Source organism: Anas acuta, chromosome 5 (assembly GCF_963932015.1).
Source record: "Anas acuta chromosome 5, bAnaAcu1.1, whole genome shotgun sequence".
In the NCBI taxonomy this organism is placed as follows: domain Eukaryota; kingdom Metazoa; phylum Chordata; class Aves; order Anseriformes; family Anatidae; genus Anas; species Anas acuta.
Genome location: NC_088983.1, coordinates 32,162,208 through 32,189,927, shown reverse-complemented (window position 1 = coordinate 32,189,927; position 27,720 = coordinate 32,162,208). Strand labels below are relative to the sequence as shown.

The 27,720-nt window shown below is 43.3% G+C and overlaps 1 protein-coding gene across 3 annotated transcripts in view; it reads right to left on the bottom strand.

Annotated features, from left to right (window-relative positions):
- The window catches only part of AMBRA1 (autophagy and beclin 1 regulator 1), a 129,455-nt gene that overhangs the window by 52,078 nt on the left and 49,657 nt on the right, over positions 1-27,720 (bottom strand). For 2 of the 3 annotated variants that reach the window (XM_068683764.1, XM_068683765.1), the window contains exons 10-12: positions 26,003-26,086; positions 25,350-25,450; positions 1,138-1,248 (exon numbers count right to left, since the gene is read on the bottom strand). In XM_068683764.1, the coding sequence (XP_068539865.1) occupies positions 1,138-1,248; positions 25,350-25,450; positions 26,003-26,086 (296 nt within the window). The remainder of the gene's footprint in view (positions 1-1,137; positions 1,249-25,349; positions 25,451-26,002; positions 26,087-27,720) is intronic. The other variant, XM_068683766.1, reaches the window with a different exon arrangement.

Here is a 27,720-nt window from a genome sequence, read left to right as displayed (position 1 = left end):
CAGAGACAATTCCTGGTGGATATATAATTTTTGGAAATTCAGGACAGAGCTTAGTCTGGGAGAGGTTTTCTACCTAGTTCATTTTAATGGCTATCTGTAAAAACAAAAAGATGTAGAATCACAGAATGGTTTGGATTGGAAGGGACCTTAAAGACTTTCTGCAAACAGAATCCCTGTTCCCCCTAAAAAGAAGTCAAGCAATAAATTTCATATATGCATAGAGATGGCCTACGTTAAAAAAATCACTGTACAAACATCCCTACCTATCTTCTATCTTATTTCTTCATCTCAGGCTGCCACAAACATTGCTGCACCTGTGCAGCAAGCTATATCAGGATACCATTCTGGGTTAAAAATAGTCTTTTTAGTAATTTTAGTTTTAAATCTCCCTCAAATGTTATTTCTTGATCAGCCGACTACAAGCATCAAATATTCTTGCACCAGCATAACAAGCCTCTTCCAGTGCAATAGCTAGCTTATGCCAGCACAAAACACCTGTAAAACTATGGTCTAATTTCACTAAGGGAAGGGAAAGGAAAAATACAATCATAACCACCACCCCTACAGTAATACTGCTCATTCTTGACCCAAAAGTGCCTTCCACATGAGATATAAAACAAATTATTGCTTTTGCAAATGCCTAGAAGCTTACAACACAGTGGTAAGCAATAGACCAAGACCCCAATTATCAAAACACATTGCAGCATTTTAAATCACAGCAGTGTGTCTAACTTGAAAGATCCAGACCCAATTTATTAGCAGGTTCTAATGCCAAGGTATAAAGACAATAAATATGCCAATCAGTAATCCCTCTAGAAACCTGGCAAAGGAATGAGAGGATGGGACACAGAATTTTTGTATAAGGATTATATATTCTCATGACATTACTAACAGAAAAGCCCGACTTACACAAGGATTTGCTGGTAGCAAGAATATGCAAGATGAACAAGGCAGTAACAGATCTGAACACATTTTGTCAATATTACTTTTCACAAACGGCTAAGCATTTTACAGTTCCCAGTACAAGACAAATAATCCAAGCCCTGCAATATATAGCTACCTTCCAAAAATCGTACAGATTATGGCAGCTCTAGTTAGCACAGACTTAAAAGGAAGTAAGCGTCCTTTCCAACTTACCATTGCTGATTTCAGGCAGGTCAAACTTTGTGAAGTCCCACCACTGGAGCCGGTAGGTTGTGTTGGCAATGTTGCTGGCCACAGCTGACTGTCCATCCCCAATCACAGCACCTACAGAAGAGGTAGAAATAATTATCAATTTAACCCCCAAGAGATCATCCAGAAAACAGCTCAGGTGACAAAACCATAAAAAAGCTTTTCAAAATCCAAGTAATAAAACTCTAGATTCTTAAAGAAACCTTATTTACAGAAATGGCAACACCTAAATAATCCACAAAGCACAGGAAATTAATAGGAACGCACTTCCTTGCAACATATTTCTGAAAGGAAAAAAGGTTGATAAGTGATATTTGCCCAGGTTCACAAGGTAGAAATCTTAATCAGATTCATTTGATCCAAGCACATACCATTTACCAGTGCTAGTAAAGATGTATTTTCACAGACCTAAAATTTTCTAGTACAGCTATGAAGGACAAAATTGTTGCCCTGTCAAATAACACACACTTGGGGACATACTCCTTGCTACTGATGTGAACTCCACTCAGAAGGATGCAGTACTTGCCACACAGTAAGGATTATAACTGAGTATTAGCAACTCTACCTGAAATGAAGGTGAAATTAGAGTCCACTAGAGAGCCTAACCTACCTCCCTGATACAGGTGCTCCTTTTTGGGCCCTCTGAAATAGCATAAGAACAGCACAAATGCAGGCTGTGGGCTTTGGTAATCCATTTATTCAGGGAAAGCACAGAAAAATTGTTAATTATTTGCACAAGCAGGATGGTGGTTAGGTCCTCCTTACCAGGCAGAAGAAAGAGCTGGCCTTGGGATTCTCCTGCCTTTACTGTTCTGGGTGGCCCAAGTTACTACAGGCAGGGACTGCCCTGACTCCAGGCAAACGACATGCCACTTGCTAACCACCCTAGGATTTGGGCAGCAGCCCAACGCACACGGCTAAGCAGAATGATTCAGAAATAGCACAAAGAACAATTTTCCAGGCAGAAAGGAACTGCCACTGCTAACTCAGTCGGCATACATGAAGAAAGCCCCGAGGCATTAAATGCAATCCCTATGGAGACAAGTGGAGAAAAGAAACAGTTCTCCCTTTATAGTACTGGAGTCAAAAACTTAGTGCTATTTCTGGTCTCTAAGGCCTTCAGATGCATGCAGTCCTTGTGCTACATACACACGCTGACACCCAGAGACACTCATGGTAAGAGAAGTTGGTAAGGGAGAGCAAAACAAGATTGTCCCCATGCACAAATGGGTAAAAGCACAGCCTCCAGGGTTCAGCAGGCTGGATGTAGGCATCTCTACACTGTCTCCGATGGGAAGCACGCAGAGGAGTCAGTGGCTTGGTTCTCCCAGAAGGACTGCCTCAGGACTTTGCTGCTCCATCAGTGGAAGAGCAGTGCTGGGACAGCTGTGTTACTGCACCCAGCAGGAAAACTGCCCGTGCAAAGCGCTAAAAGCTGGCGAACTGCTGGGAAACCACACTGATGTGGAGGAAGATGAGGAGACCAGGGTGGCTGGATTTTTACTTTCTTCATCAAATCCAAGCAGAACACTCAGGGCTGTAAAACAAAAATGGCCTGAAAATACACAGATGCACACGTTCTCTCTGCAGAGTAGAGAACAAGGGGATCAGGGCCCATTTGGAACGCAAATCCTAGACCAGCGCTGATAAAGACACGAAGAAGGCTCCCGCTAGTCCCCTTTTCATAGATCAACTATCTCGAATCCTGATTTTTGGTTCTAGAGAAAGCTCAGAAGTGCACCAAGAGCCAGATTTCTGAGCAGGCAGCTTTATGCTGTGTATTCAGCTGTGCCAGGCCTGCAGCGACTGACAGACCTCCATTGTGCATCTGCTCAGCCTCTGTATCTGCCCCTGACAGATGCTCACGTATCACTGCGAGAGCAAAAGCAAGAATATTTCCTTCGCCCTCGCATATGCCCAAGGCCTCGTTCTCCATATCCCCCCAAACAAAAGGCTCCTCTGAACAAAAGAGACGCGCTGGAGAAAGCAGACTCAATGCATTAATGAAATTACATTTTGCAACCAGAAGTGGAAGAAGGACAATTAAATTTCGTGTTCCTTCGGCTTTAAAAGTCTCCTCATTACAAGCTCTGGGCTGGTACACAAGGGCAGCTCTTGCTGTGTTGTCTCTAACCACCAGATGGAGAACAAAAAACTAGGCCCTGTGCTAATTTTGAGCACGGGGACCTGCTGCACACAAACAGTACCTAGCATCGCTGACTGGGTAACAACGGCCTCACAGGACTAAGGCAAGGAATTACTCTGCCAAGACAGGCAATGGAAGAACTGCCCAGGGCACATAATTGCACAATACTCATCTTGCTGCAGACCAGCATCACAAGGTCATCACCTGTTTTGCAACGATGACAATCTTTGTAGGCATAGCCAATAACATACGAACTGGAGAATAACATATCCTTCGGAGAGTAATCTTGCAGTCCCGCTGCATCATAGAAGCCTAGCAACATCACCCACTGCTCCGCAAACAGCAAGTCATCTGGCTTCTACAAATGTCGCACAAGTACTATCAAAAAGCTGTTGGGAAATGTTTTTTGAAGTTTTCCTGTAGAGATTCTGGTCTTCCCTTCCCCTGCAACCTTCAGGTGAGTCAGGGCATTCAGCTGAACCTCACCCCCTTGCACCTCCCAAAGCATCCTCATCCTACATGAAAAGCTACCAGAGGAAAGCAGCAGCTCCTCTCCCCATCTAGAGGGCAAGACTGCACAGATTCAGAGCCAGCAAAAGCCACCAACTAATGCTAGTGCTTCAAGGAACAAACACCTTTATCAAGGAGGAGGAGGGAACAAGGTTCACAGAGGGAAAATTGCAGGTTCAAAAGGATTTGGTCCGTTTCTCAAAGGATCCAAACCATTGAGCCCGACACAAATGGCAGTTCGATGATCTACGTGTTTTAAGTAATTACCTCCACTTACACTAATTGTGTAATTGAGAACTGTAATTATTAAATTATATCTAGTTACATACAACAAGAGGGAATAACATTTGTATCGTATCACAAATCCTGCCAGAAGCCTCCCACATGCATGCACGCACTGTCCTACAGTAGAGACAATTAAAAGCATGCAAACATTTGAGACATTTAATTTAGGGAAGAAAATAAACCACAGTACACAATTACGCTATCTTAACCTTTTTTGTTTGCTTTTTCCCCTGGTTGATAGGGACAACTTGAGACCGCAGGAGAAAAACTTCATAGAAATGTTCAAACCCTCACTTACAGAGCTTCTGCTCACTGTGCAGCTCCAGGACTTGTTCTCAGATGCTTTGCCTGGTCAAGATTTCAGTCTGGGCGAGAGCATAAGGAAGTGCTGTTGCCTCTTAAGACCTAGTGTAACTTACTGGAGGCAAAAATCACACCCTAGCTTCTTAAATCTGGGCAGCAGGAGATCAGCTCTTATAAGCAACAGCTCTCACCAAGCCCCTGACAGTCTGTCCTGCTCCTTGGATCCTCCATGGTTTGATGGGATCACAAGTGACTGCAGTGGGTACCCGAGGGTCTCGGGCTTGTCATCGCCATGAACAGAACGACCTTTTTCCGAAGAGGAGATGTAGATTTCAAAATGCTGAAAGCCAAAGCGAAGGCCAATTGAAATGCAGTGAACGTAGGTTTGATTGGCAGCTTTCCTGCGTCTGTCTATCACTGCGTAATAAACACTGGGTGATGGCAGAAATGAAGAGAAATGCTTTCAGCAGCACCCCCTTCTCCCCCCACCGCCCTGATCTCCACCCACCCCCACTCAGCACATGACAGGAGAGTTTAAAGAGTGGGGGGAAAAAGTCTTAACAAAGACTCAAAAAAAAAAAAAAAAAAAACCACCAAAAATCTTTTCTTACAGGCCACCTACACGTGACAGTTATTTATCCGTCAGTCTCAATCCCCTCAGAGGGTCCAACTCATCTTGGCATGTGGAAAATGAACCTTTGTCAGTCAGCTATTGCTCATTTATGAATCAAGCCAATATCTGAGTTTAGACTGAAAGGGGAAAAAAGAGAGGTGCAAACCCACTTTCCACGGTACTCTTCTGGTGAAGAGCAGGACACTTCCAGTCTACTCCTATCATTCTCAGAAAATGAGCTAATACTCGACAACTACACAGGCTCTGGGGTACAAGTTTCAAGAATGCGGACCATCTACACATTACGAAAATTTCTCTGCCATAAACTTAACAGAAATTGGAGTTTATTTTATTTTTTTCCCCAGACTAGATCTTTTCCTCAAGTTTTTACTGTCTGGCAGATTCCCTCAGTCAGAGAAAAATTTATTAAGATGCTTAAAGATAAGGCAGACGCCTTTGAGGAAGTTGGCAAAGTCCCTGAGCTAATTTGTGACTCAATTTGAGACAGTGATTAGGCCCTGGTATAAAACTCCCCCTAGATCAGTACTTGCATCTTTAAGCATGAGTACCTTTGAGAAGTAATTACCTCTTTATGTGCCCATTTGTAACTGTAGCTAATGATGCTGAGGTTATTCAACACTTGCAGAAGGGATCTGTCACAGATGGCGAGTTTTACATTTACTGGTCCTAGATTTACTATAAACCAGCCTCCAGGAAGCCCAAGACACAGGACAAGCTTATTTGATAAACCAAAGATAAAGCTCTTTGCTGCAAGAATATATTGGATTTCCTCAACCAATTTGGAAGCAATTTGAATTCAGCTGCAATATGACTACTGATCACTGGATCCTCGTCAACTAGTTGGAGTTGTAGCAGCTTCTCGCACATCTCTGACCTTATTCTACGCTGCAGCCTGGCTTTGGGGACTACCTTTGATCACAGTAAATATATTCAGTCCTGAACATGATTTTGACAAGTCACGGCAAATCTTTATTCTAGGCTACCATGAAGATGTTGCCTTTGAAGTGGTGGAGCTAACCATCTATTACTGTGCTAACGTTGTATAAACAGCATGCGTAGCAGCCTAGAATTTTCAAGGATTCGTTTTGCTAAGTAGCCATTTGAAGAGACCATTTCAACTTACCAGCAAGCTTTAAATAGCAAGCCGGCAAAATTATTTTCAAGAATGGATGCACAAAATGTTACTGAGGGTAGTTCAGCATCTGCTAAACGCTGAAGGGATCCTGGATTCAATGACGCTAACTGAGAAAGCCCCAGAGAGGTCTAAGCTCTCCGAAGGCTAAACCATTTAAAAAGCTATTATTTTTTCTTTACCACAGATGTATAAAATCAGAAATGCAGTGGTCCATTCATACTCATTCTTATTGCAAAATTTTCTTCTAAAGGGGGCAACACTTAGCCTACCCGGTTCCACAGCCCTAATCATGGATGGAAATGCGAGCAGGCCTCAGCTGCAGGTAGCAAAGATGAATGTCCTCAGTCAAGTGCCCCAGGGCTTCATTCATATTGTGAACAATGCAAGCATGACACGGGAAAGAATTTTCCTGTTACAAGTTTCAGACTTCAAAAAGAAATCAGTTTATTTGCAAGGAACACAAAGAGTAAATGAAGAGATGCCCTGCCCAAAGCTTCTATCCCTGGTACACTCACAGTGGCTCCTTGATATCCCGGCATCAGAGACATTCCTGTCTGATCATGCAACAACTGATACAGAAACGCATAAGGGAAGTGTCTGTCTTTGACTGTAGGATCTAGTTTTCCCTCAGGGAAACTAGACGATATTAAGGTCATTTTCAAATGCATTCCCTTCTTGTCCAAATTGTTTGCACTTCATCAATCAAGCTGATAATTTACTCTTCACTAAAGAGAACTCGCTCTTTTCTCCTGTTGTTCACCCCACATAGCTGTCCCTGCTTATGCCACTCTGCTACACATGAAAGTTGGAAAACCAATTATGAAAGAGTATGGTGAGTTTCCAGAAACAGCAAGAGCTCAGCCACCAATATTTACATAGATTTTCTCAGACCAGGAACAGCCCTGTACCCTCCAGGGTGACAAATAAGGTATCTTATCATAGCCTTTGAATATAAACATTGGAGCAAGCCAATGTCACTGCTTAGGAAGCACTCATCCTCCTCAGGGTGACCGGTAACAAACAAGCAGTTTCACTTCCTTCCTATAACTACACCTCCACGCCCTCAGCTACTGTTGGTGATAGATCATGGTCTCAGACTCCTATGTGCTAAAAACTTTCTGTAGCCATTTAATATCAGACATACACTGTTGAAAAATAAAATAATAAAAAAATCTAAAGGAATTCTTTCTTTCTGCTTCCTAAATCACTCCTGATCATCATCTCAAATACAGCCTCACCACAATAAAAGTCAGTCAGGATTTAAAGCAATTTTTGCACACTTATCAATCTTGCAAATAGAAACTCTCCTGCCATCAAGAAAAATCTAGGGAATGAGAAATACCATCTGAACTGTGAGCATACCAGTGTCTTACTCAAGCCTCACCTTAGTGATGAGTGGAGAGCAAGACGATTGCTCGACAGCTTCTAGAAAGGAGAAGAGATGAATGAGATGGTGAGACTGACTTTGGCAACAGAACCCAAAGCAACAGTTGTACCTTGTTACTGATACGTCATTATTTAGTTTGTGTAGATTCACTGCTTCAGAAGATATTTCATTTCCACAGTTTAAAAGTTTGTTCTTGCAGGGTAGTTGGTACAATTCAACAGAGAACAGACGCATTAAATCTTGCTTGCCAGTCTTACATTTGTACAGCTCAAAGCTTCTAAGTGCAATTTTCTTCTTTATGAGAAAACTTTTGTGAAGAGGGACTCTATAGTGCTTGTCTTTCTTATTTGTCATTTATGATGCTTTTAGCTGCAGTAGAGAGGAATTCCTATAGGAAGGTTCTACAACGCGAGTTGCTTTACATTAACAGCACACATGCATACGCGTATTTTTAAGAGCAACCCCCCTTGTTTCATGGCATTCCCTAAACGCCTGAAATTCCAGTACGTCACCCCATTCCTGAGGAGACGGAGGTACTCCACAAAACATGCAGGTGGAAACAAATGTCAGCAGGCTAGAATGTCAAGTGAAATCTTCCTGCTGCATCATTAAAAGAGCTTGACAGTAAAAGGTTATAGAAACCGAAACAAACATCTGCTACTGTCAGTGACAGCCATCACAAGTTGTTTAAGAAGTGGGTGGGCATGTAAGCTTTCCCCCTTTTCTTTTTTTCTTTCCTCCATTTGGGCCCCTTGCCGGGAATAAGAGTCAAGGCTGGAGTCTTCCAATCAGCAAGCTGCTGGAGCCATTAAAAGAAGCATCTGTACACAGTGTTGCTTGTTTTGAGACCATTTCTGTGTTTCCATGTGACAGCAGCATGTGTCAAAAGCATGCCTCATATTACCATATGATTCAAGCAGCAAAACGTGTTTCCTACAGCACAGGCTTTTAGGGAAAATATTCAAGCACTAAAAATACATTCCAATCTGCACTTTATTTCATCTAATGTTTGTTTCAACCATGTCTGCATATTTTCAGCATTTTAGATGGTTTTGTCTGTATGTGTGAAGAAGCCCTAATAAAAAAACACCAAGGGTTGGAGAAAGGGGTTTACACTTCCCAATGAGGCCAGGACACACTGATAGACAAAAAGGCAAAACAAAGTGGAAATCTGCAACCTTCAAAGCGATGTGTATTGTCTTCCTTCACCTGTTTGGGCCCATGCACACGGGCATGTTTACAGCTCTCCTCCCTTCTCCATTTCCCCAAACAGTAGGTAGCTCTGGAAGCCAAAATGCCACATCTCTCCTGCCAGAGGCTGAGCTTCCTGAAATCCCTCTGAAGGTGAACCAGCAAGGTCTCAGGAGCTAATCTGTGCCGTGTGTCACCCCAGCTCCTCCCTCTGCCAGCTCTGCCCCGCGCACTGCCTCCACTCTCCTCCACCGCCAAGTCCCTCGCATCATTTCCAAGCCCTTCATTAAGGGCTGTTGGAAGCCTGCTTTTTAACCTTCACATCTGTGTTTATTCTCTGCACAAAAACAGAGCGAAATCTGTGCCTGGCAGGCAAGTCTTTTTTGTAAGGCTCCCTTTTCTTTCCCTTTCTGACTTTTCAGAGCATGAAATGTGACTGCTAATCCTAATTGCCTCGGATGGAGAGCCTCGCCGAGACCAAACAAAGGGGCAGCCTTCCGCCAAGGAGCGGGGCTCTGTGCAGGCCGGAGCTGCCACCAGGCTCTAAGCTCGCAGGTCTCCAGAGTTCCCCTCGCCTTTTCTGAAGAACACAAGGCCAAAATTCCCCACATAGCTCTGCTGGAAAGAGCCTCTTGCTTTCCTGGATGGCTCTCCAAGCACAGGAGCCCACGTGAGCTCATAGTGCTGGGTGACTGAAGCACTGCTTGGGCCGAGGCCTCACAGATCGCTTGATGTTAGGTTCACTTGTCTGACAGAGGCTAGAGCAGTGTCAGGCTAACCCAGCCTTACCAGAATTGCTCTATATGGGTTTAGCTAATTCAGAGGTCCTCCGATTTCTTAAGATTTTCTTGTAGGGACTGACACACCTGCCAGCTTTCTTTCATACCCCATACAGGTTATCCTTTATCGTTGGCTCCGTATCTGACAGATTCATGTGGCCACACTTCAGTTCACACCACTGAACTCCTCTCCTGAGCAGAGGCTCAACAGTGTTACAACAGCACTCCCAGCTAAGCAACATAGCTGTGCCAACAGATAGATGCAGAACCGACGTAAAAATATCGAGTTAAATGCTTCTCACAGAGAATAGCCTTTTTCCTTGTGAGTGTGCATTTTAACTTCGTGAAATCCTATTAATGCAAACAAATCAGCAAACCAAATGTCTGCTACCGCCTCTGCAGCTCTTACTGCAAGAACATGTGCCTAGCACAGCTTCAAATGCATTCGTGGCTTATGCCAAAACACTCAGCCGCAGTGGAAAAAAACTCAGCGGTACCCTCACAGAGCACATAAGTGCCTTATCAACCACCCCATTGTAATAACACGAACTTTCTCTAATCCACAAGGCATTATGTTCCACAGAAGGGTCCAAATTCCCAAGATTTAACTGTATATCAGCACAGCGCAAAGCTTCCACGCTGGAGCCACTTTTCATTGTGGGAATAGCAGCATGCAGTAGCAATAAAAGCTCTGAGCACAGAAACATTCAAAGCCTTGCGCTCGTCAGTGAATGGATGAAGTCTTGCAAAGACTCTTACTATCTTTAAACACATTTCAGGACTAGTAATATTACAGCATAAACCCTGAGCACCCAAACCTACAATGAAAGTGCTGCATCAGCTCGGCGACACGACCAGAGCTACCATCACAATACCAGGCAGTAAGCTAAACACGCTCAGTGGTTGATTACATTTCACAGTCATAATATCCTGTGACCAGGATAGGTCTGCTGAGGAAACGCTTGCCTGTTCTGAATGTGTACTCACAGAGGGAGGTTAAGATGAAAACACGTGTCCTTGGAGAAGAACGCAGCTCCATTAATAAGAATGCAGGTCCTGACAACTTAAACAAACTCCATATAATAAACTAACAAAGTGTCTTAGGGGAAATGAATTGCTGACAGGTGGCATTTAAGAAACGTATTTTAAGAACTGAGCTGTGCTCATTAAAGGCCTCCATTCAGACTGGTGGGTCCTGTACAGTCACTGTGTCTGCAAACAAAACAGGCACTAGCCCTGCTTTGGGAATACAAAGCTGAAGAGACATCACTAATGGAGCAATTTGCGAGGTATCCCCATCTGATGAGAAGAGAAGGCAGGACAGAACTGGAAAGCAAGCAGGCGAGCTAACTGCTTTCTGAGTAAAGTGGTGAACAGGGAGAAAACCACAAAAAGCAGAAAATGAGCAAACTGAGAAAATGTAAAACCTAAGAAAAGACAAACTAATGGGAACGCAGTTTAAAATTAAAGCATAGTGAGATAGAAAGGAGGAAATCCAACCTGGAAGAACGCACTGAGGAGACCACATTGCTCCAGCTGGGAAAGAACAAGGTAAAAGGAACCTACAGTAAACAAAGTATTTGGCTCTTGTAATGTTTTGAATACTTTCTGATGAAGGAAGTTCTTGAGGGTGGTTTGGGATGATCTAGATGACAGCAGTAGAAATGAGACTCCTTCCTTATTGCCATGAGATTCGATGTACAAAGGAGGTTCCAGCATCTCAGTGAAAACAGCAATCCCTGCAGAGATTGATGCTCAAGAGGCAATCGAGATCCCTGAGTAGGACTGACAAAGTACACTGGTCCACGTGCTACTGGACAGTTACACGACAGTAATGGCACAACACGGAAAACAAAGTGACTCAGCATCACTCCAGCTCCCAGAAGGCAGCAGGACTTGACCGAGGAGTTCAGCTGAGTTCACAACCTTGCAGTGACTTCTGTAAATCAGTGCCACAGCTGAGTGCAACCCAGACAGGTCCAATCTCCTGCAATTACAAAAGCAACTACAAGATCAAAAGAGACTGACACTTTATCCCATTATTTTAAGGAGAATTAGGAATCAAACTCAAAGCCACAAAGAGGAAAACCAAGACCTAAGCTCAAGGCAGAAGTACACCGCAGCTACTCGGCATGCAGGCCCAGGGCTGCACAATGGATGGATACTGCAGATAGGTTTTATTTCTTTCTGGGGCAGACTTGACCTTAATCCAACTTGAATTAGTTCCTAATACTTTCAGAGGACACAAGCAGACCTGTCCAAGAAACTGCTATCCAGTGCAATCACCACAGCTACTCTGACACTTTTTAAAGCGAGAGCTAAGGAAATTCAGGCAGTGAAAATGGAGCAATTGAAATTTACTGGCTTGTTGTAAAATTTTATATTATACACAATTTAGCGCAAGCCATGCTTTATTGGAGACAGGGGTCATGAGCTAAAAAAAACTGTGGTGAGAAGCTCACAGTAGCAGAGCCAGAGATCCAGCTCCTACCAGTCCAGAGCAGCCTAGATGATGAGGAGCACTCCAGGTCAGCCTCTCAGTCCTAGGACTCCGTGTAACGGTACGGTCCTACAAAGACAACTTTATTGGGCCTCAGGGGTCGGAGGGACAGCAGAAGGTAGGCAGTAGCTCACTAAATCACAAAGATGGTGAGACTGATCTCTTCATGGCTCTGCACCGTCAGCCTGCTGGAAAGGGCACTGTGGGCAGGTGCCCTGCATTTAATGCAGGCACCTAAGGCAAAGACATTACGGAGCGTCTGCATACACTCAAAAGCAGGAGCCTTGAAACAAAAGAATCTGGTGGCAGAAGGGAGGTTGTTAGCTAGCTATCAACAGGAATTTTTCATTCCAGGGAGAAGCAGAACACCGATACAGCCTGCTTCTCGGGCAACACTGCTGCTGCACTGTCTATTGCTAGGACCATGAGGGCTCACACCCTGCACCACAGGGCTTCCTGCTGAGGGGGAAGGATGGCAGCAGCTCCTTGGTGCCACAAATTTAAAAAAAATCTTGTTTGAACTCTCACCTTCCCTATGCAGCAACATACTGACATTCCCAGTTAGAGCTAGATTCTTTGCAAGCTGAGAAGTAACGACACAGTTTTGCCTTCAGCTTTCACTCCTCCCTCTGTCAAGAGAAACCCACGCACCTACCAAATGATGGGTCTCCCATGCAATCTCAGTGGCCAAGCTGGGCCAGAAGAAGATGGAGGATGCCCCTTGAACACCAATCTCTCCTCACATCACCTCCGTGCCTTCTGCACAGAGGACCCAATCAAGTCCCTTACCTACACCCTTCCTTCCATCAACATCTTTGCAAGTCTCTTAATTCCGTGAGCCCTACAGGACTGTTCTCTCAATTTTCTGTTTTTGAATCCCTCCGCTCCACAATTTCATGTCTTCCAGTGTTTCTGTTAACTCTTCTCTGTCCTGCTATGATTTCAAGTCTACAAGCACCATCAGTTACACAGCTACCCACAGCACTCTTATTGACCTTCTGCTCTGTCAAAATATTTATTCCCTTCACCCTTTTCACTGTCCAAACGAGAGGTGTTTTTTATTTTGCCTCCTTCCTCGCAGTCATGCTCCTCACCAGATTTGCAGCCTGACCAACCCCGATACCAATTCCCATTTCACTATGTACTGCAAGATAACTAACAAAAACCCTGCCACCAGACTAACAACATTCACAATACACTTTTCTCTTCTACTATGGCAACCCGGGGAAGACACAGGTCTGACTTGGCTGGTCTCTGTCATGAGTACTTGAACAACCTGTGTGCAGTACTCCAGGAGACACGTATCACATGGATGGGTGCATGCGTGCCCACACCAGGAATGCTAATATGAACAATTGTTTGAAAGAAGGAAGAGTGCTTCTCCGTTTTAACTGAAACCCACGCCTGCAATCCCAGCTGCCTTGTCACCACCTTTGACTCATTCCTCAATCCCTCCCCTCCTCCAGCCTCCATCTCTCTGCGCAGAATCTCAATTGCTTATGAGCAAATTACAGAATGACATTACTTCTTCCATCCTTCCAGTCCCCTTTTGCAATTCCTCCCATTACATACAGAAGAGTCTTGCCAATCCTTCTCAGCTTTCCACCTGCCCCAACGATTTTGTCCTTATTTCTTTTGCGCCAATTTGCAATCCTTGTCACATGTCAGCACACCTTTGTGTGCTCCTCTCTTTCTTCTCACAACACAAACACGCATTAAGTTCTTACATCTCTAAATTCCTCAGATGCTCTGGACCACAGTTTGAATGTGTAGGGTGAAAAGGGGAAATATATTCCCCATGACCTCATTCTTCTGTACAATCTCCTTCCCAGCTCTCAAACTGCACCATGTGAACCAGCAGTCATTTTTCTTTCCTGACAAATCCAGTTTCGATCCTCTCCAGCCTACCTTCCACCTCTCAAATCCTCCTAGAGCTGCACTGTTTTTAGCGACTGCTTCCTGGTCAAAGCTCAGAGCTAGTTTTCTAACCATCATCTTTACCGACATAGCAAAGGTGGTAACATTTTTGACTTTTGAGTTGCTCCTCTTTGGGCTTCTGTGAATAACTTCTACCACTCCCACCCCCAAATTTGCCTAAGGAAACAAATGAGCAGTTACAAACATCACCAAATCTCCTTCCACGCCAAGCTCTGTGCTTGCTGCCAGCTCTCAAGTTATCTAATTGGTCATAAGCCACAGCTACATACACTCTCCCACCCATTGCTGCAAAAACAGGTGGGTTGAAGCAGCTCGATACAGCTGAAATTGTATATACTTAAAGGCAGTGCTGAGGAGTGGCAGAGTAAGCCAAAGCAGTGATACTATGGTTGCAGGAAAACTACCACTGCAGAATCTAATAGCAAGCAACAATCTTTGATATGTATTCCCTAAACGATAACAGATTGATGCATTGCTCAGTTACCAAAAACTCCAGGAAAACAAGCAGAAAGATCCAATGATACAATCCAATCTACCTGGGAAAAGGAGCTGGAGATCAATACACAGCATCCTTATCACACCTCTTATATGACATACAACTATGTTGCCATAGTAAGAGCTTCCTCCATCTTTATGCAAGGGTTGCTATAAAAGTCTGTGAGGATAGTCTATACTGGATGCAGCAAAATCTGGCTCTAGGTTTGCTTCCCCCCATGTAAAACACATGAGCAAAAATTGTGACTATTCTCTTCACAGATAAAAGTCAAATACAGCAGGTCACTGAGAAAACCTACAACCCCACTCTGGCATGACAGAGCACACCGGTTCTCTGCCTTCCTTCCCCACTCTCAAGTGGGGGTTAATTTTTTTTTTTTTATTAAAGAAATGGCAATGAGCTGTGGGAAAATACTTTTTAAGCTAAATGAGTTTTACCACCCACAAAGAGACATGTCCCCAAGGGGCCCTCACCGCCCACAAGATGATGAGCACTTCTGTAAAATCTTACCCCTTCTGATACAATGGTATCTCGAAATTCATCACTTGAACAATGCACACAAAAGGAATCAGCCTGCACTCTTCACTTTTGAGAACATCATCTCTCCTCAAGCTACACATCTCACCTTTCTGAATCTTAAAGCAAGCTTTAGCTCCCAGCCACCAAAACGGGAAAGACAAGGACAGTCTCTATCAGTAAACACTATTCACAAGCTTTCTCATTCTCAGTGCTCACAGCTTAAATGATGCAGATAGCTAGCAGGACCTCCTTCACTGGGTCCACTGAGGACATACAGTTAATACACCTGCACAGACAATTTTAACAATTAATTACTGCAAGGTAGATGGTAAACTTTATACAGCAAGACCTTAAGAAATAAATTAAAAAAACAACTTTACCATGCCCAAACATCTGCCATTTGTTTCCAGTCTAGATCTGCCATAAGTTTCTGCATCTTTTTATTCCTTTTGTCTGTTAAAGGGTGCTCTCTCAGAAATCTTTCCCCCGCTTAGATATATCTAGACCAACCAAGTAAAAACTTCTACCTACTACTTCTTTGATTAGTGAAGTACATTAAGCTTATGTCATTCTATATTTGAAGTTTTTATCAGCAGATTCTTCCTCTATCAACTTCAAGCCCTTCCAAAGTCAGACACAAAAGCTGCATGTGCATTTGCAGACCATCTGAAATGGAATTACTAAGACTATATAGAAAGGTAACAACAGTTTCGTGCTCTGGTATTGCTTGCTTTATGTAAGGCCTTAGATCTGTATCTTTGTCATCATAAGAACTCATGTTCCCTTGGTTCACATGCAATTCCCCCTCCCAAAAACGTTTTCAGAGTTAATACTTTGCCCAGAACAAGACTTCACACCCTGCAAATGTGATACCCAACTTGTCTCAAGGCACCTAACCTCACACGGGGCTGTGGTAACACTCACTCACCCATTTACTCATCCCATCGCTTAGATCATCACAGGGAACGAAGCAACTGCAGGGCAGATCTGTCCTCCAAACATACAGATGGAAATTACCTCTGTCACGCTCCATGTTTTAGTGTCTGCAGTCAGAAATGGATTGATTCAAGATCCCGAGGTCCCGGTTCTTTGAAAGGCCGACAGCAATAGACCAGCACCGCTGAACTAGAGGCTGCTAACCGTGCTTAACAGCTGGCTTCTTTGAAGCACATTTTGCCTCTGGCCCAGGGTCGTTCCATAGAAACGGCTTCCTTTAACCTCCAAATTGTTTCAGCTTAATTCAGGGGTTGGAGTACCACACTGCTCCTGTTCGAGCTGTGCCTCCACCAGGGCTGGGAGCAGCCACTGTGCACTCACATCCCTCATCTCTTCTGGGAAGCGATCATGGTAATCATCCTGCTAAGAGGATGGCACAAGTGTCATCAGGACTTCAGGGCTCTGCATTTGGGACCTCTTAACCCTTTAATAGCATTTTGTCACGTGGAGGATGGGGAAGGACAGAGTCATACACATTTTCAGCAGCAGAAGCTCCTCTCATGGGGCAGCATAACCAAGGGCACCATATCAAAAACATCTCCACAACTCCTGAAACGCAGCCAGTCACAGGCAACATCTGTCACACTTGAGTAAATGCAGATCTTCCCAACCAGTGCTCATCTCAGTCCAGTCACATTTCCAGATCCTAGCCAAAATTCCCCTGACACCTAAGGCTTCATCAAGCATATCCTGTAAGACAAGCGGTCTGTACTCACTCTGACTGGAAAAGTTGGACTCGTTCTGATCTACACTTGCAAATACAGTTATAAATTATGCTTTTAACATACAGCAGCTAATCCACGCTTTTTCTGCAGACACATACACTATGTAAGCAAGTGATTGAAAGGTTTTGGGCTTTTCGGTTCAGCTTACCAAAAGGAAGCGAAAAGGAGAGACCTGGCACAAAATGAGGATCTTCATAGCAAGCCAGTAACAAAGCATTCTCCAGTAACATCTGCTCTCTCAGACAAACCTTGAAAGAGCCATTTCTGCAGTAACAGTCACCACAAGGTTTTACAACAGGCTCAGCAAACTATCCCAACACGTGCAGCTAGAAGCAGCTGCACTGCCTGCTTTTACCGAAACTCCATTCTTACCTACAGTGAACCTAAACATAACTTCTTTGCTCCTGAGCTCTCAAATCAGAGAATCCCTGAAGGTCAGGGATGGAAAAGACCTCTGGAGATCGTCTAGTCCAACCTTCCTGGTCACTGCAGGCTGAATTACTTGGCACTACCACTCTGCCAAGCAGTATTTAACCTCTGGAAGCAAAGTGCAAAAAAAAAAAAAAGGAACATGCTCTATACAAGCAAGACAGCTGCTGCTTTTCCTTCTCTCCAAGTTCCTTCTTTATTAGTTTCTTATCCCACCCCTGCTGCTTTCATTTCATCCCTTCTGCTCCTCTTCTAGGTATCATTCTCTCCGCACCCCGCTGTCAGGGCAGGATGCAACCAGCCTAATTTTATGCATCTAAAGGTACCCACAATAGAAAGGTACTCTTCTTCCCAAGCTCCTTATATAATCGGAGATAAAGAGACTGGCAGCTCCACATAAGATTCAGAGCACCTAAGTTCAGCTCCTTTCAGATGATGAATCAGAGCAAAAGCTTCTCTAACTATATAGGAAGCTTAGCCTCCCAAGTCAGATGCCCAAAAAATTATAGTGTAAATACCCCCCACAGTGTACATAGCTGTGGATTCTTATTTCCAGTTGACTCATTTTCCCTCTCAATTAACACATTCCCAGACTTAACAGATTGAGGTGAACTGCGGGTTGAGCTACAAAAGCATAAAGGGAAGACAAGAACAGAAAGGACTGAGCAAGAGCAAGCTTTAAAACACTAATAGCAGTATTTTGACTCTTCAGTTGCACCTTTACTGCGTAATATTTAAGAGGCATTTTGACCATCTCCAGCTCTCAAGCGAGAAGAGGCAGCTCTTACTGTATAAAGACACTGATATATAAATACATTACTACAAGATTATTTAGAAATTAAACTGGTTTTGGAGATTCTACACAAGCCTTGAGAGCACTCTGGTCTCTGGAAACAAACAGGAGCATCTTACAAAGGTTCTCTCCTGAAATGATTATCCTTTTTATTCTGATGTGAGTTCATTCTCCTCTGCCCTTCAATCTCTAGGACTCTGTGTTCTTAATGCCCCAATCAAAAACTTCAAAACTTCAGACTGGATCTGTTCACAGCTGACAACAAGTCTCCGTGCCCACGAGCACCTTTGCTGCTAAATGGAAGAAGCAAGTAAACAGAGACATTGAGCAAGCAGGGCATTACAAGCAGACAGCCAGATTAATGTTCTTCCATTCCAGCAGATGAAGTGTCCTGACACTTTCTTGCTGCCTATGCTTTTTGTATGCGACAGTATACAGCAGAAGTGGACATCAAAATGAGGATGAGTAACTGCACAGATTCTCACTGTGGAATTTGACATTTTGGATGGGAGGGAAAGGCTAACTGGAAACAACACACAACCTTTTTTATCACATTAATGCATATTAATAGCTTTCTTCAACACTACCTACTGTGCCCTTTCAGGAGATGTCTAGCTAGTCAGAACTAGATCCCCTTCTGCTCAGAGCAGCATTTACCTGCACTAAAACCAATGCCACCAGCTTGGGAATTTCTGTGGGGTCCTTGCACAGGACTTGTATTTCCAGAGAGAGATGGCCTGGGGGTCACCCAAATGCTAATGATACCAACTACCTTTCAGCCTCCATTGAGCCAATGACACAAATTACTGCATGAGAAAAGGAGCAGCTGGACTGTCAATTAAAGCACAATGCCACAAAGAACAAGTTCACAAGTGTCTTGCAATACAGTGAGAAATGAAATGACTGGTGTACTATAAAGATGGACCTGCTAGGGAGAACACAGCATCTGTGGATCAGCTATATGACCCCTACATAGCCACAAATACTTACTTGATACCAGTTGGTTTCTAGGTGTTTTTTTGTTTGTTTGTTTGTTTGTTTTTTTAAGTGAAAACAAATTGTTTCCAACATTCTGCAAGAGGGATTTCATTTGAAGAATATTTACCAAGAAGCTTACTTTCTGACCACAGTCATGATGTGGTATTGCCTTGTAGCCACTGCTGCAGAATCTGTAAAGAAGTCAATGACGGATCTAATACTAAGATACAGTTAACTCATAGCTGTCCATCACTGGCTTTTTCCTGCTAGTTTGCTTTTCTGCCTCTTCATTTAAGACAACTACATTAATTTGGATTAGAATCTTGTTCTCATCTTTGTCTTCACAATAGACAGATCTGTAGGGCAATACAATCAACGAACATACCTGTGTGGCTGGCTCTCTATGCACTGTGTATGTGTTGGATACTGCTTAAAATGAAAAGATGCAAACTTCTGAGTCACTTCATTCTTTGTGGTCTCTCCATAGTCAATGTCAGCAGTCACTGAACAACATAAGCTTAAAACACGTCTCAGGTTCTTTTGTGACTGGAGAGCTATAGATCCTTGTCACCTTCATGACAGGCTTGAGAATTGCTTGTAATTTTTGTGGAAGTACAGCCTCTCACACAGAAATATTAAGAAGAGAGGCTGTAGTGCTGAACTGTGGATACATGAACTAGCTACAGTACAGATTGGAAAGTGGAAAATGTGCACAAGCCTTCCCAGAGAAAGTGAACTACATACCAGCTAACAGGGAGGAGAAGCAAGGGAACAGGGAAAGGAGAGATGCATTTTCCCATCTACTCCTGCTGACCTTTTGGAGTTCTTGAGTCTTCTGTTTCCATCCTACCTTGTACAGCTCTGCATCGCTGCAAGCACATTTGAAGGGTGAGGGCATCTCAGAGCAGAATTCACAGCTCACTATGACACTTGAAGTGACAGAACAGCATTAGGTCAAGAAGACTTGAACCATGGGAGAAATTCACACCTGTGATGCCAGAGGAACTGGAGAATCTGCCTGGTTTTGTTTCTAAGGCAACCAAAGCAGCTTCTCATCACAACCACTTTCATCATTAGAGCAGAAGTGAATTCTGGGCTAATTCTAGTAGCAGCAGCAACCAACAGTCTTCCCAGTTATAGATATTGGGGGACTCGTCAACATCCATTATAACTGGCCTTGGGTTACAGCCACTGACTTGTATATGAACAAGTGAGCCCTTAACACAACTACAGTGATAACAGATTGGGAACATGCACCAGGAGGCATCATAGCTAGTGGGTCTGGTTTATAAATTTGACTGGTGAAAGGTTGTTACCCTAGTTCTTATTAGGAAAACTATCAAGCTCTCAAATAAGTCTTCCTGTCACAGAAGGACATTTATCCACCAAAGGACATTTATCCACCATCTTAGCTAGATTTTATCTCAATGAAACTTCAAATGCTCTAGCAATTGTTAGTAGTTTCTGGCAGAAGTACAGAAACAAGAAGCTGAGGTCCCACCTCACTTGAAGATGCACAACCTGGAATTCTCTCAGGAATTATCCCAGAAAAATGGGATAGCTCATGTGATTTTGGGAAAACATCAAACATCACCTGGACATTACACTTGGAAGTTCAACATCCCAAAGCAAAGGCAACGTTCCAATGTTACTGAGTTTAAAGATGACTGAGTCCTAGTTTCACCTACAGCCTCAGCCCTATTCCAATGTAAAAGATAAACATCACAATCAGAATTGCATAGCTTTGTTTGCAACTTAAGTAGAGATGTCCAAAGCTGTAATATTACCCCTCCTGTAGCAAGCAATACGCTGAATAAGTATAAGCTGTAGAAAAACCTGTAATATCAAGCTTTTTTTTTTTTTTTTTTGAAACATGTTAGCATTCTGTCTCTAGTCTGAATCTACTGCCCTGAAATAGCAACCACGTATACAGTTGTATACAACTGAATGTACAGTGTTGCATCATTCAGCCCCTAAGCCATGCTGAGTCTGGATCTCTCCATGAGGCAGAGGACTTCGAGCAACTGTGATGGATTGCATTTCAACAGATAAAATCTGGTGGCAGAACTAGAACAGACACACAATCTGTGTCCATACAAGAAAAAAATATTTTACTTTGCTGAGATGCACATCTCCGCAAGATGCCTATTACACCAAAGCAAGGTGAGACTGAAGCATTTCCAGTCAACTTACATATGATGGTCTCCTGCTGAGTAACAGGAACATAAACTGGTATCTGTGTCAACTTTTAAGGCTTCCTGCAAATGTTCCTTGGCAAACACTGATTTTCTTCCCCTGCACTTGCACTGAACTGAAATCAAAACTTTCTTTGTTCTACTATACTACCACAAGCAAGTTTTTGTCCATCCTAAAGTAGTCAGATAATTACTACAAAGCCTAAAGGAAAAAGCTCATACAGGTGAACAAGAGGTCAGAAGTACTTCAGTGGGAATGAAGGTTTTTAGGGTTATATTTACTCATTTTTAATAATGTATTAAGACCTACATTTGTCTACTACTAGAAGACAAAAAACATGCACAGCTTGGCCCTCAAATAATGAGGTGAGTGTCCTGCTCACAGTGTGACTTAGGACAAAGAAATTTGCAAAGAAAATTGTGGGCAGAAGTATTCAACCTCAAGAAAAGAAAAAAGCAGTAGGAGGTGGTAAACAATACAGAGCTGTGCCTTCCTTGATCCAGAGTCAGGCATGTTGCAATGCTGAACTCTGCAGCAGTGCTAAATCCCATCAAGAAAGGTGTAACCTCATCCCACAGAACAGCTCTTTGCTCTCTCCTAGGAAGCGCACATGCCTATAATGAAAAAAATAGAAAAGAAAAACACACTCTGCTGGCTAGACTAGAAGACAAACAGTCCCAAGATGCTGTATTCCACTGCATGCAATTGGCCAATTATATCGGATGAGAATGCCAAAATGCATTTATTGCTTTCACCAACTTTTAATATATGTTTTTAATTTGACTAGTTTTCACTTTATGGATGTTTCCTTGGAGGCCATAACCCCATCACTTATGGCAGTTCAACAAGGAGAGGACAATCCAGAGGGCACCTTACAGCCCACACCACCAAGAGCTTCAGAAGAGCTTCCAAATGAACTCCCAGTTTTTTTGACGAGTCTTGAAATAAAAGGGGAATGCTGAAGACTGAAAAATATGCTAGTGTTATACCAGTATTTTAAAAGGTTGAAATAGGATGAGACATGTCAGTCTTGTCATCCTGACATTGATTCCAGACAAAATAATGAAAAAGCTGATATGAGACTCAGTTAATAAAGGAGGACAGTGTAATTACTGCCAATCAAGAGAGACTTTACAGGAAAATATAACTTGTCAAACTACCAACACTTTTTGGTGTGATTACAAGTTTGAATGCTAAAGGTAGCAATGTTGATGTAATAAATATTCGCACAATGTCTTACCTGGTGCCACAAAGCACAGTGATGCAGCGTACCGTGCCTGCTAACTGTTCAGTCTACACCGAACCAGTACACCCATAGGTGAGATGGGCAGGATGCTACTGGGACTCGGTTTTGTTCCAGTGCTACATGCAAATTAGGCTGCTGGCATGCAGATTATCTGTCTGTCGTGTTGACTAGTATCACTTCATTTCCTCTGCCCTGAACTCCCACCTGTTTTACCCATCTGTTGCCACCTTTCCTTACCTTCTGCTGGAAGTGCTTTGGAGCAGGCATAGGTGCACGTCCCTGACCTGTACAAAGCAATCTCTAACCCTGACCTCAGCCCTGCCTGACATCTCAGAGCCCTGCCATACTAACAAAGCCATGCTGCCAAATCTACGCTGTTGTACTAGCCCATCTGCTTAGATAACTCATTTTTGGTGGCTCATTAAAACAGATTGCTCTACAAATTTATTCCTAAGACAGTCTTACCTAGCATGGAGATATTGCCTGTAACAGTTGCATGAGAACAACACTTGAATAATGGAAAATTGTTCATACAAAGCAGAAATCTGAAAGCAAGTACGTACAAAACTTGACAGCAAGAGCTTTGACATTAAGAAATTCAGTCAGCACACCACGAAGTAAATAACAAACCCTTGAGATCTGTCTGCTTCTTTTATTTCCTCTCCTCATATAGCAATAAATGGGGCAAGGGACAGGAGAAGTATAATCAGTTCCTTACTTCTCTCCAAACAACAGCTCTCACTGATACGTGACCACAGAAGTCTACTGCCCGTTTGAGCAAGTTGTCAGGTTAGGAATATGGTTTTTGGCACCTTTTTCTCAAATCCTGTAGAGGTTGCATAAGAAATGCACTTGGCATTTGTGCATTTAAAACATAACTCAGAAGTGACAGCCTGGATATATAGTAGGATGAAACAATTTAAGGCACTCAAGCTTAGATTAGCCTGTATTAAGTGGAAGATGATTTTTCCTCAGCCAAGGCTGGCAACCTCACCTGTAACTGCCAGGCCAGGGGTTAAAGTACTTTTGAGCTTGAGTAGATGTTTTTCCACTACGGTAGTGAAGAAAGAAGCTTTGGCAGAGGCTAAGTGAAAAGAAGGCATACTATCAGCACTGCAACCTTCAACAGCTCCAAAACAAAACATCCAAACTGCCAATGCTGCCGACTGACCTAACAAACACACGAAATTCTCTATCCCACCACTACCTCATTTTCCAGTTCTCATCCTTCACACCTCCACCTAATATTTACATCCTCAACTTTCCTGGTTTCTGTAACACATTGCCACGTTTTCGAACACAAGTGCAAAACATTTTCAAAGCTGAAAGCGTAAGTAACAGACTACAAAAAACAGAATGTTGAAACAAAATTATGACAAGGAACTGCTGCATTAGGAGAATTAATCTTTTAATATTAAAGTCAATAAAGTCTTTACTGAGGAATCCCATTCATTTCCAGCGCGAAGTATCGTAACAGGAGACAACAACCTTTTCTTAATTATATTCAGCACAGTGCCATACAGTAAAGATAGGTGATGTCAGTTGGAAGCCCCATGACTATAACTTCTGCCATCTTTTGTTAATCTTGGCATACATACAAGAAACAGAAAAGGTGCATTTTGGGGATCAAATCCCCCTAAAATGTGCAAGAAAAAAAAGTGCCTGTTTCCCAGGCACTAAGGAACAGGCAAACTGTGAAGAAGGCTGCAAGAGGGTTGAAGGCAGGTGTCTCCTGTAAAGCTGGGCCACAGAAAAGATCTGCAGTGTTGCCTGGCAGCAAGTAATTATCTGCCAGTGTGCTGTTTCCATGTGCCAACAAGCAAAGCCCACACAGGCAGCAAGCATGGGAAAGTACATGCGTCAGCTAAAGCTTCAGGCTAGTTCCATTGCTTCCTAAGAAAAAAAAGCAGAGGTGCTTTGGAGCCTAGCCTTTGGTTAATTTCTTTGCTATTATTGCAACAAGGTCTATGAACCATACATGCACTCAGACAAAACATCCAGAGACGCAAAAATCCAGGAGATGCTTCTGGCACTTAAAAGCCAGAAATCAAAAGACAAGAGAACCGTCATCCTAAATGAGCCATGCAAAAAAAACAACAGCTCCACCCCAGATTGTTTAGGAAATATCCAGCAGAGGCTGATGAGAGCAGGTTAGATAAATCCTGTTCAAAATGGTTTAGGCATAGTTGATCGTGCTTTAGGATACGGAAAAGGGTCACACAGACTCTCAAGAGACCTTACAGCAGTCCTCTAAATGATGTTCCTGTGACTGCTTACAAAAAGGAGAGCAGCACATCCCAACTTAACTGCCATACCCCTTTCCTCATTCTCCCCCAAGTGCCAAAATGACTCCCCCCTGCACTGGGGTTAATTACAGAGCATCTCGGACCCAGCCAAAAGAGTACCCTCAAGAACTATGTTATCCAAAGCCATTTCATTCATGAACTGCCAGAGTGCCATAGCTCCTGCTCCTCCTCCATGTCCCCTCCCGCCTCCGCCTGCCCTTTAAGGTTCCCAAATGCCTGTGCACTGTATGTGGTGGCAGCCTAGTTTTAATACGCGCTTATTAAGATCCTAATTGAATCCCACATTGCCTTGTGTGCATCTTGCCAGCCAGAACACGAACAAGGCACCCTATAATTCAATTAGAAGGACCTGCAGCAAGCTTATCATTAGCCTGTCAGGTTGTTAAGTAAAAGACATCTAGGAATAGGGGAGGAAGCTAAACAAAGGGAGAACTGTTAACAGCACCCCTCCCCAATTCATGCTGAAAATCCCATACATTTATTTGAAGTATGGAATCTGCAGCGCCAAGCACTTGAATGACAGCTTACCACATCACCCTAACAGGCCTTTCTTTTGTTTCAGAGACTTAAAAAGCATCTCCAAAGCTGGAATTAGTCTTGTCCCAGTCAGTTCTCTTCTGCACAGATTCACAAGAAAAACACCACTAATATACACAACAACTGCAAACAAGGAAAGCTCATTACCTGCCAAAACCCTGTTGACAGAGGAATGGGTGGCCAAACCAGGCTGTCCCCTTTCGTGGAAAATCCCAGCATAAGGCAAGTACTCTGGCAACAAGAAGCGTCTGCAAAAGAAAGAGTAAATTTACATGGGGAAAAAACATCCCAGTACGCTACAAGCCCTGGACAGCAACTACAATTACTTTGAGGAAACCTGACTAAATTCCAGCTGACTATAGCAGAAGACCGGGCTCTTTTGCTTAGCCAGCCACTTCATGGCTTCAAATGAGTGGCAAATTACAGGTTAGATCCTCCTCTGATCAATGTGGCTGTGAAGTCACCATTAAACAAATCCTTTACCTCCTACAACAGCTTTCTAATCTCAAACCAGCAGGTCTCACTGAGAATCTCCCATCAGGTTCTTTTCTCCTACTCCGCCTTCAAACTATAGCTCCATCATGCACGTAAGAAGCACTAAGACCATGCTGTGCTTCAGAATATCATAGGGTGAGCTGGGCACGCTAACGTGCCACCTCTGGGGTTTCAGATATTGCAAACCAAGAAAATGGCAGCCTCGTGCAAGAAAGGAAATCCATCTGAAAGTACCACAGAGCCGTACTGCAAGTGGTACCTCAAGGATTTTCACACCCTTATACAGTTGTGTGTACAAGCCTTACCTTGGGACAAAGCGCCCCAGAGACGGTGCAGACATGCGGGCATTACGGGGAGCTCGGTGCCGAGATCGGTCTCCATTGTCCCTTCAACAAAAGAAAAACAAAAAATATTGCACATTAAAAATACTATGCAATGGAACGTTATCCAGAAAACAAACCAACCAAAAAACCCCACACAGATCATGTCAACTACTCCTCTTGAATGAGTTTTAATGCTTCTCTTGCAGAAGTCATATGCTCTAGTTCCAAATTCACACGACTTACTCTACCAAAAATTCCTGATAGGTTTGCATGCAGGTAGCCTAACATCCACTTACCTCATTGTTTGAGGGTGCCTCAGAAGTATCGACAAAATCAGTCAATAAGTTAGTGTCGGTACCCAAGCAAATAAACCAAGAACCTTACTATCTGGACTGTGAGAGAAAAAGCAAGCATGCTATAGTCTTGACGAAAACTTTCTGCTAGTCAAAGAGATCTGCTAAGTTTTATCTGTTCATTTCCAGGAATGCTGTCAAAGGGTCATCATCTGCAAACTATCCTTTTGAACTCCCTTCTTCAAGGTCCAGGTTACATGCCACTACAAGCTAAGATACATCTCACCTTTCACAAGCTTTTCCACTGAAATCACAAATGTTAGGTGATGGTATCAGACAAAAAACGTAACTTCTCAAAAACCTCTCACCCCATTTCACAATAAAGAGCTGTGCCTTGGGGGATGTGAAAGGGTCTAGAATCTGTTTTCCTAAAGTAGGCGCAGGAAAGCCTTCTTCCCCAGGACACTGCACCACTGAATAGGTCACCGAGAGCACCTGTGGTTGCTAACCTTGGAAATCTCAAGCCAGAGCTAGACAAAGCCATGGTTGACAATCTGATTTTGGCAATAGCAACCCAACATCAAGCAGGAGACCAGACTGAAAAACCTCCAAGAAGCAAAATTCATGATACCACATTCATAGGTCACAAAGGATCTGTAATTATACAGCCCTAGAACTGCAAGGAAAATAACGAGCCTACATCACTATCTCAAGCTCTGAAACAGACCTCTGCAAAGATTTACTCCATCCAGAAATTTGTGTGACCTTGCACAAGCAGCAAGTCTGTTGTCCCTGCATTCTAGATCTCTATCTGACTACAGCTCTACTTGCCTCTTTCCCAGGCAGCTGTGGGGAGAATATTATTTGCAGAGCTTTAGAATCATTAGAAAACTAAGTATTTGTTACGCAACACATCAGCAGCACATTCCTAATTGACTCCAGCAAGCTGTGCATGTCGTCAGTTTTTTTTTGTTGTTGTTTGTTTTGCTGCCTTTTTTTGTGGTCGTGGTGCGTCTCCCCCCCTTCCTCTACGAGTCTGAGAGCAAAAAACGTGCTCTGAGAAGAAAATCCATTGCGTGCTTGTTTCCCACACACTTCAGGAACCAGGAACACAAGAGCAGAGGCTGTTCTGCAAAGTTCATTAGCATTTCAAGCTATTTCACCAAAACCTAACCTGAATCAAAGCTAAAAGCTCCCATTTCTCCTCCCACTGCAGACACAGCATTTGCAGTTCACAGCCAAAGCTGCACCTTTCCCTGAGGTTTCTGTGAAGCCAACAGGCTTCCTGAAATTAGCAAAGTAAAGGCTGCTGCTGTTCTTTTATCAGAGTCCTCCACCCTATTAGGGAACAGATCAGTAACAGGAAAAATACTGAGAAGTCAAGTGCTGACATATCAACTTTTCCTG